At 46.4% G+C, this 9,815-nt stretch overlaps 1 protein-coding gene across 1 annotated transcript; it reads right to left on the minus strand.

The window, feature by feature from the left end:
* Positions 1–2,371: 2,371 nt before the first annotated feature.
* On the minus strand, positions 2,372–9,366 carry DDN (dendrin). The gene is made up of 2 exons (XM_083353423.1): positions 9,164–9,366; positions 2,372–5,522 (listed from the first exon to the last, which is right to left on the minus strand). Exons 1-2 carry the CDS (start codon positions 9,346–9,348, stop codon positions 3,725–3,727), a joined length of 1,983 nt encoding a protein of 660 aa, XP_083209549.1. The 5' UTR covers positions 9,349–9,366; the 3' UTR covers positions 2,372–3,724.
* Between the last annotated feature and the right edge of the window lie 449 nt (positions 9,367–9,815).

The raw sequence follows: 9,815 nt of genomic DNA on the forward strand, positions 1-9,815 counted from the left end.
AACCTTTCTTATCTATGTTTCCTGGTAAAATAGATGGGAAAATGCCATTGTGGAGAAATCTGTCTGGATTTAGGATTAAATCTCCATGAGTTCAGAGAGCGAAATGCACAACGGATTTTGAGTGCATGTCTATGCTTTGGGTGTGTGTGTGTGACTTTTCAAGCTTGCTATAGCTACTTTTCCTGGTAAAATACATGGGAAAATCCCATTGGGGCCAAATCCAATTGGATTAGATTTAGGGTTAGGTCTCCATGAATTCACAGAACAAAATGGACATTGCCAACAGATTTGCAGCACATGGTTATGCTTAAGAGGGTGCTGAGTTTTCAAGTGCAGTTTACCTGTTTTTCTTGGTAAAATATATTGTGTAGTGGGTCCGACGCAAGGAAGAGACGCCAGCCGGTGTGTGAGTTCAGCTCTTTATTGGAGGGGGGTAGTGAACTGGAGAATGAGGGTTACCTGGCCTCCTTAAATACCCGGCCAGGTAAGCGGACAGCCAATGGGGTTGGCCCTAGGTTTCCCGCCGAAACTGGGTTTCCCGCCGAAACCGTTCAGGCCAACGCCCTCTGGTGGCTGTTGCTATGCAGGTGCCTGCATACATAACAAAATACATGAGAAAATCCCATTTGGAGGGCAAATCCACTTTCGGAGAGTAAAATGGACATCGCCAATGGATTTTGGAGCATTTTCTTCTCCGGGTATCCAATATGGTCAATTTTAAAAAACAGCAACCAACACAATATGTAACATGAAATGCCACCCTCAATGTTTTCCCTTCATCTGTTTTTGCGTTTGGGTTGAATAAAATTTTGGCCTCTTGGCCATTTGCTTCCCTGACCCTGGAGTCAGGAATTTTCTTTCCCTGGCACCCAGTATACTATTTTAAAAAACAGCAACCAGCAGTGTTTTTAAGCATGAAATCTCATCCGGGCATCTGTTTTTGCCTTACAGCCATCAGCTTGCCTGAACCCGGTATTACGAATTTTCTTGCCCGAGCACCAGATATCTTTGATTTTTCAAAAGCAGCAACCAACATCATTTTAAAGCATGAAATTCCACCCCAGATGTCTTACAGGTGTCTGTTTCTATGTTTGTGTTGAATAAGATTTTTTTCCTCCCAGCAACACAGGTATATGACCCTGGCATCCAGAATTTTCTTCCCTGGGCACCAGATATGGTCAATTTGGTGGTGGCGCAGTGGTTAGAATGCAGTATTGCAGGCTAACTCTGCTGACTGCCAGCAGTTTGATTCTGAACGGCTCAAAGTTGACTCAGCCTCCCATCCTTCCGAGGTCAGTAAGATGAGGACCCAGATTGCTGGGGGCGATATGCTGACTCTGTAAAATGCTTAGAGAAGGCTGTAAAGCACTGTGAAGCGGTATATATAAGTGCTATTGCTAGCGCTAATGCTATTTTAAAAAGCAGCAACCAGCACATTTTTAAGCGTGAAATTGCACCCCAAGTGTCATCCTGGTGTCTGTTTCTGCGTTTACGCTGAAAAAAAAAATGGCTTCCTACCATCCATGTTCCTGACCCTGGAATCAGGAATTTTCTGCCCCAGGCACTGGATATGGTCAACTTTTAAAAACAGTAGCCAGCACCATTTGTAAGCATGAAATTCCACCCCGAATCTCATTCTGGGGTCCTTTTTTCTGTTGGATTGGGGGGGGGGGAAACTGACCTCCCAGCAACCTGCATCCCTGAGCCTAGCATTGGGAATTTTCTTCCCTGGGCACCTGATATGGTCGCATTTTAAAAACAGTAACCAGCACCATTTTTAAGCATGAAATTCTACCTGGAATGTCATTGTGGCATTCGTTTTTGCATTTGGGTTTTTAAAAAATCCCCCCCCCCGGCCCTCCACATGCCTAACCCTGGCATGAGGAATTTTCTTTCATGGAGACCAGATATAGTCGATTTTTAAAAACCTAAACCAGCACATTTATGCATGAAAATCCACCCCGAATCTTGTCCCACCACCCATTTTTGCACTCAAGTTCAACAAAGTTTTGTATCCCTGACCCCAGCATCAGGGAATTTTTCTTCCCCAGACACCCGATATGGTCAATTTTCGGGGAAGGGAGAAAGTATTTCTCCAAGGATAATAGGTGAGATGTGGTCTGGGTGAAAAGAAGTCCTGTTTCAATATGCTGGAATACGGTACATAAAGTTCATTTGCAGGCAAACCCATATTCTGGTTCATCATAGCCTAATCCTGACCTTAGATTTGAATCCACAGTCACTTAGATGAGTTGGGCAACTATAGAAATTGAATAAATAAAAATAAATAAATGACATTAAAAAAGTTACATAGTTAACCCCCCAAAATACATGACCAAACAGAGAACATATTACTCAGTGTATTTGGTTGCACAGAATTTTATTACAGATATTTGTATTCAATTTTAAGAAGAACAATACTAATAACACTCCCAAAGGCCTGTCACATACAGCTTCTCTAGCAATAACTCTACAGACATTGCAAAGCAGTAAAGTCCTGACAGCTCTTTTGCCTCCTGCAAGTCTCTTAGCTACACAGTGAAAGTTGATTCTAACCCAAGCGTCTCTGTTCCTTCCTGGAATCTCTCTTGACTTTTGCTAAGGCCAGGCCGGGAGGCTCCTGAGAAGATCGGTGTTCCAGGATATTACACCGAGGGCCATTATTCCTATGGATTGTCCTTAGTATTCATCACTTGGAGGCTTACTATCAGTGGAGGTTCCATTCTTAGCAGTTGTGCTACAAAACAAGCAGAATACTGAGGCGAGGACTCTGATACTTCCTTCCTCACCGGAGCAGAGGGACACAGCTTATTGCAACCTCACTTCCTGCCTATGATATTGGTAGCGGGACCTCCAGAATTCCCAAGCAGCAGAGCCAAAATCTGGCTGGGACTTTGCTGAGTTATTGTCCTAACCCTTGGGGGTCAGGGGGAAGATTGCGGCGGTGTCCCTGAGCTGCCAGCAAGGATGCAGGAAGGAAGAGAGAGGTGTGGGGACACTAGGCACTTTGGAGAGGGAGCTGGGTTGGAAGGAAAAGGTCCACGTCAGTGATTGTGGACCTAGGACACACCACAATGTTTTGGGTGACACACCAGCATTCACCAACACCTCACAGCAAATATTCTCAAAAGCATGCCTTGTTCTTGTGGCATTTTCGGTGGCTGTGGAGGTCATGCGAGAATGGGGTGTGCCCTCATGCGGCCTGTGGAGCCTCCAGAAATTGTGGGAGAGTAGGATGTGCTTTCATGCTGTTTTGGAGGCTGCAGAGGCTGCACGAGAGCATTTTCTGTAGCTGCTTCAAGAATGAAGGCCTTGTACGAGGCAAAGCAGCCTTTGGGAGGTGCACAGGCCTGTCAACAGAAAGAAAAGACTGCCTGAAAGTAAGCAGTGCACAGCAGTCCCTGGGAAGTGCTGGGCCACAGGGGCAATTGCACCATTCCTATAGGCTAGCCTGCCCTGGGAAATGGCACAAGGCAACCTTTTTGAGGGGCAACAATTGCCCTAGTGGTGGAGACCTGGGTTCAGGTCCAGCCTTGGTGCTGCTGTTGAGGGCCGCTGCTCTTCAGAGTGGCCTAGATGGGCAGGGAGGAAATAGAGAATTGTTTTTTGGGGGGGGGAGGAGTGACATGCCTGTTAGGGGTTCGCTGAATTTTTGACACACGCAGTCCAAAAGGTTCACCATCACTGATGTAAGCTGTATTGGAGCTTCACTTCTCTCCAGTCTTCATTCCTTGGCTGGACCTGACCCCTCCCTGCTTGCAGTTGCCCTCGGATTTTCTAGTCTGGGTCTCCAGGCAGGAGTGGCATTTCCTGGCACAACTGTGGCATTGGAGCTGCTGCTGTCAAGGCTGCTGCTGCTGCTTCTGCACATGAACACCTCTTGGTTCAACCTTTCTCCCCACGAGGGTCGCTCACAGGCGGGCTGGCACTCTTTCTCTAGTTCCTCATCTGTGTCTGAATCTGGGGCTGTGTGCCGGCGGATCCTCAACATGGCTTCCTTCAGATCGCAAATATAGGACTGGCTTTGGGCAGAAATCCCTGGCTTTTCTTTCCTTTGTGGTAGGCCATGGCTTCTTGGAGAAGGGGATGCTGCAGTCCCGTTGCCCTCCAGGTAGGTTGGTTCCTGCTCTGCAGGCCTAACCTGGGAATGGTTTGGGGTTGGAGGTCCAGAAGTTTTCCTAGGACTGTCTGGAGCAGAAGGCACCCTCCTCACCTTCTCTCTTCCAGAACTGTCCCCAGGTATAGCACCGTTCTCCAGACTGGGGATGCTGGGTGTATTAATTCCCTGCCCTGCCTCTGTGACTCCCAACTCATGCAAGGGGAGGCCCAGTATACGAGCAGCCCGTTCCTCCATTAAGCTTGGGCCTGGAGAGCCAGGAGATGTGTGGGGTTTTGTAGTACCTGTTTCTCCGTGGGCCAGGTAGCAGACCTGCTCCATTTGGGGGGATGGAATGTAGTGAGCCTGGATCACCACGCAGGTGGCATCAATTACAAATAGACCCCCATGCCTTCGGGGTGTGGACTTGGACAAAGCTGGCTGACTCCCTGCAAGTTTCCTGGAAGGGCTTGGTTCCTTCCACCTGGGGAAAAACTCTTGGCAATGTTTCTCTTTCGCTCTGCTCCCACCCCGCTTGGATCCACACCAACCGGCCGCATGGCTAAAGCCCCATCCAGCAGGAAGGCTGTGTTGGGAGGGATGGCAGGGCACTGGCATGACTTGGGTCCTCTTATTTACCCGAGGGAGGGTGTAACTTCGGTGTTGGGGACTAATGTCCCACTCGGAGCCCAAATGGGATGGGGACTTGGTCTTTTCCAGCTGCATCCTTGGGCCACCCCACGTTCTGGCTCCTGAAAGATAACTCCAGCTGCCTGGCATTTTAGTCTGCCACCTGCCTGCCTTCCTCCCAGGCGTGTGAATCAAGGGCTCTGACTCACAGCCTGCTTCCCTCTCTCGGCATTTCTTAGCAGCTCCAGTTTGGAAAAGCTTCTCTGCCGAATCTGACTTGCCTGCCTGCTTCTGGGGCTGCACTCTATGGTGGGAAGCCTCGTAGGAGGGAGGAGCAAGGTAGGGTGGAGGACAAGGCCAGTTTTCTTTGCGTGGGCCCTCTTGTGCCCGCAGGCGCAGAAGCATGTGAGCTTCATAGCTTGGAGGTGCCCTGGCAGGGGGCTCCCTCCTCTTTTTGGCAGAGGCTCCTTGATTCCATCTACAGCTGACCAACGAACCGCCAGGTGCCGGGGATTTAGGATCACCCTTGCTTGTGTGGCTGGCTCCCCAGTTCATGTCCCTTTGGTAAACTGGATTGTACCTGTCATAAGAAGGGATATGGTACCATGGGGCCTTTGGGGAAGAGGCTGTCCTCTTTCCCCACCCCTTCCTTGAAAACCAGTGGCCTTCCTGCTTCCAAGGACTACAGCCAGCCGGAAATTGGGCATCATGCCAGTTGGTTGAATCTTGAAGCACATGGAAACTGGGACAATGGTGGCAAGGTGAAAAGTCAGACATGAGTTGCTTCTCCAAGAGGCTGCAAAAGACAGAGAAATAGACAATGAGACTCCAGCAGAAAGTCCATCAAGAAATTGTAGTCTTTGCTGCCTATCTTGGCACAGTATACAGTAGCTACTGGTATCAAGCACCAAAGGCAACTTTGGCCCCATTTTTAATGCAGCTCAGAGTTTGTCCTCTTTCTTTGGACACTCTTTTAGTCTGGCCCTTTAGCCATGCTTCCGTTAAGAAGGGACAATGAAGTTAGAAATTGTAGCGGACCATTCACTGATCAGCCGTTAGTCGAGGTCAGCTCAGCGGTCTGCCAACTTCATTCTAAGACTGTAGGCAAAAATTCCAGTCCTGCCTGTGAAGATACCAGGGAGAAAAATCTGTGTGCAAAGCAGATGTTCTACAATTGAGAATTATGTTCAGGTTGACCTTTTCATGTTGTTTTTAAAAAACTGATTATGGAGCACCAACTGATAGCCAACACAACACCCAGCTGGATTGCTCTACTACAATTCTGACTAGAATTCCCCCTCTGTGGTCTTTCCTATCGTTCCATCTGTATTAGTTAAAAATGTCCTTTTATCCCCAGTTACCTTGCCATCAGAAGTGACTTAAGATTATTTGAAACTTGTGTTTCCAAATGTCTGCATTTTCAAGGAGTGCTGATAGAGGAGGCCAATGGGAATATAAAAGAGAGAATTTCCAGGCGTAGGAAAGTTGCAACAATCCCAAGTCTTCCATTCTCCATTCTCCATTGTTAATGTTCCATTGCTAATTAATCTGGTAAGCATGCAGAACTATGTTTTTAAGATACCCAACTTGCTTCAGATCTGACCATTACACGTAAATGTGAGTTTCTGTATTTGACATTTATAATGGTAAATGCTAGCTGAAATATTTGCTGCAATAAAGTACTTTCTATTCCAATGACTTTCCCACACTGCAACCTTAATGCATTTGACTCCTGCGGATAAACTGGCTGGAAATGAAGCTGGCTTAAAAAAACACTTTTTGGATTTCAGCCCTTCCTCTGCTTTGATCCAGGTGATGGCTGGTGTGCTCTGTCTGGACCATGCTTACTGATGGACTCCTCTATTTTTATTTTTTTAACTCCTTCCAGTTGTGCTGGAAAGCGAGAACCAATTGCCTTCATTTCCATGAGTGGGAGGGTTGTCTTTGGAAGACATAATAAACCTTTCATTTGAATCTGGCTCCATTGACTTCCCCTTATACTTAACACCTTTCCATCTGGTGCATCTACCAAGGAGGATGGAAGAGAAGGGAAAGAAAGACCGTTGCCAATTTCAGCTGAACCCAAAATAAAAAATAAAAAACCCACATTGTTACCGTTCTGTCAATGAAGTTGTTAAAAACCGGGGGGGGGCAGTGTGAAACAATGGGGAACTATGGGGGCCATAGTCAAGGAGTGGGGCATTTCTGCACCAGTGGATGCTCACCAATTGGAGTGGAGGCATTGACCTAGATCAGGGGTCAGCAACCTGAAACAGTGAAAGAGCCACTCGGAACCGGTTCCCTCACAAAAGGATAAACTGGAAGCCGCAAAAAATGTGTGCGCATGCATGTACATGCGCGCATGCGCAGAACAGGGTTTGACTGAAGAGTGGAGCCAAGGCGAGATATGCACCTACCCTGCATATTTGAATTGATTGGTTGAACTTTTTTAGTCCCACTTTTTTTGGGGGGGGGACTGCACATAGCAGAAGACTGGGAGCCGCAGGAGACGGCTGAAAGAGCCGCATGCGGCTCCGGAGCCGCGGGTTGCAGACCTGTGACCTAGATCAAAAGAAGGCACAGCTGGTGAACTGGATAGCCCACATAGGTTGGCACAAGTTTAAAAGTTTGCTTTTGATGCAAAATAGGAATAGTAGGAGGAAGATCCCTTTGTGTGGACTATGGTTGGTTGGAGGCTGGCATTTTATGTTTTCATCTTCAAGTAATGGTTAACGGCCCATACCCCCAGCCCAACCTGGCTATGTTCATCAGCCAACCAGATGAATCCACCTTCCTTGGAGATTCTTTCGGATTGCCCCATCAAGATAGGAGTGTAATAAAAATAAAAATATGTCCCTTCTTCTTGAAAGCATTTTTTTATATTTGTAATTCTTATAGCCTTGTGGATATCCATGGTGATGATAATACTAGCAATGTTTGCAGAAAGCAGAACTAAAAGTAATGGATTATTTAAGGCCATTCTATGCTGCCAGCAGAAATGAAATTTGAATCAGAGATTCCTTACTTCAAATGTTTGCTTTCCAGTCCAGTTCTGCCCAGCCACAACATTCATCCTCTTCCTAATCCAGCCTGTATGCTCTATTTGTATCATAGTTGTAAACTACAGTATTTAGGGTTTGTACTATATATACAGTACATGCAGCCCTGACACTCAGCATTTGTCAGTACCCTACCCTCTTGTACCTTTCCTCTTTTACCTAGCAGTCCTAGGTATAATCGCTTCTTCTGCCAGTCGACCACTGGATTTCACCAGCTTCTTCAATTCTCCTGAATTTATCTATCTCTATTACACCACAGAACTCAGCAGCAACGCATTTCAGTCCAGACACCTACACTCTTCTGGCATTAGAACTGCCCCTGCTTAAAAGAGAGGACTTGGCAACTAGCTAGTAGGAGGGATGAGCTAAATTTAATCCATATATTGATTCACATGAATGTGCCATCATCTTAAATCTCCATCAACCTGGTATTTTTGAATGAGGAGATTCAGGAGTCATTAGTAAGCTAGCTGGCTGGGGTGGGAAATAATTCTCAAGTTCAATTACTGCTATTTATTTCATCGGCAGGTCTTTCTGCAAAAATGGTCTACCGTTCTTGAATCTTAGTATAGCCAGCCTGCAGAAGGCAATAGCCTGATCCAAGATTACTTGCCAAGCAGTGATTTGAATCTGAGTCCATCTCCCTTTTCCAGCCCCATGCATCAGCCATGCATCTCTAATTTAGGAATCAGCTTCAGCTGAAGCGAAGCAATCAAGAATAGTGCATCTGAACATATGCAGAACCAAACCTTACCTCCTTTTTTTGGTCACTTTACGTAGCTACACTATGGATTTAAGCAAGCTAGAATTTCCAGTTTTCACTTATGATCAAAACCTATCTACCTTGTCAGGAATTTTAAGAAAAATTGCTTCAGCGCAATCCTACATAATAGGAGCAGTTCTTCTCCGGCATAGCTGAAGGGTAGTAGTTAAGAAGATGTGCTATGCGCTCACAAGCCCCAATTCAAATGCCAACCCGGCTTTAGCCTGCTTTATTCTTTCTTTCTTAGTCCACAACCTATACTGCCTTTCCTTTCCTAATGTTGTATACATAAAGTTATTCAGGAAAGGGTAACATGGGTGACACCTGGTCAAATAAAGTTATTCTATTCTATTCTATTCTATTCTATTCTATTCTATTCTATTCTATTCTATTCTATTCTATTCTATTCTATTCTATTCTATTCTATTCTATTCTATTCTATTCTATTCTATTCTATTCCTTCTTAGCATCTTATTGGTGGACTCATAGTATCATTCCTGGCTTCCATCTCACCAAATGCTCCAGTCAAATCAGCCCAACCTCTCTGCTTTCTTGGTAGGTTTGCAGAGCCCCCTGCTGTTCAGTCAGTTCCCTCCCCAAGATTTTAGCACTCACGTGTACTGCCCAGCCATACTGTGGTACATCGAGGGGACCCAGTAGCCTTGCCTAGTCCACGCCCCTGGCTCCATGATACTCCGACTAGAACAAGAGACTGTGTTAAATTCAACCAGGAGCAGGTTTTGCCTCTCGCAGACTCGAAGCCGCCTGGCATCTCCCTGCTTCAAACATTCAAACATCATCTTGGTTGCTGGGACATCTAGCAACCGCACGAGCCTGCAGCTGTACCACATGAGGAAGGCTGAGAGTGTATCACACCCACACAGCACATGGCAGTCAAGTTGCCTGTGCATACACATGGAGAGGAAGAAAGAGGGAGGGAGGGAGGGAGGGGGAATCTGCCAGCAGCAGCATCTAAGGTCATGGAGAAAGCAAGATGCTCAAGGACAGGGAATTACAGGTGAAGGAGAGGAGAGAGATGGATATACAGTACAAATGTGCATAACTCAAAAGGCAGGTTAGAAAACAAACTACATCCAGTGAGAAATTCTCACATGGCTACACACTGTTCCATACAGAGACAGCACCTCTGCTATCACAAGCTGCAGCAAAAGCAGTTACACAGCAACAGCTACCCAAGATAGTATAGTACAAGGATGCACGTAGAGGAAAGCTGTCTTTCCTTCAGGCGTTGAAGGGGCACAGAAGG

Source organism: Vipera ursinii (assembly GCF_947247035.1).
Source record: "Vipera ursinii genome assembly, chromosome: 2".
NCBI classification, from domain to species: domain Eukaryota; kingdom Metazoa; phylum Chordata; class Lepidosauria; order Squamata; family Viperidae; genus Vipera; species Vipera ursinii.

What these genes read in the sequence shown, in the direction of transcription:
- DDN (XM_083353423.1), bottom strand. Translation starts at nt 9,348, where the DNA reads ATGATGTTTGAATGTTTGAAGCAGGGAGATGCCAGGCGGCTTCGAGTC. An exon ending in AGTATGGCTGGGCAGTACAC is followed by an intron (nt 5,523 to 9,163) that starts GTGAGTGCTAAA and finishes TGTCTTTTGCAG; the next exon opens with CCTCTTGGAGAAGCAACTCA.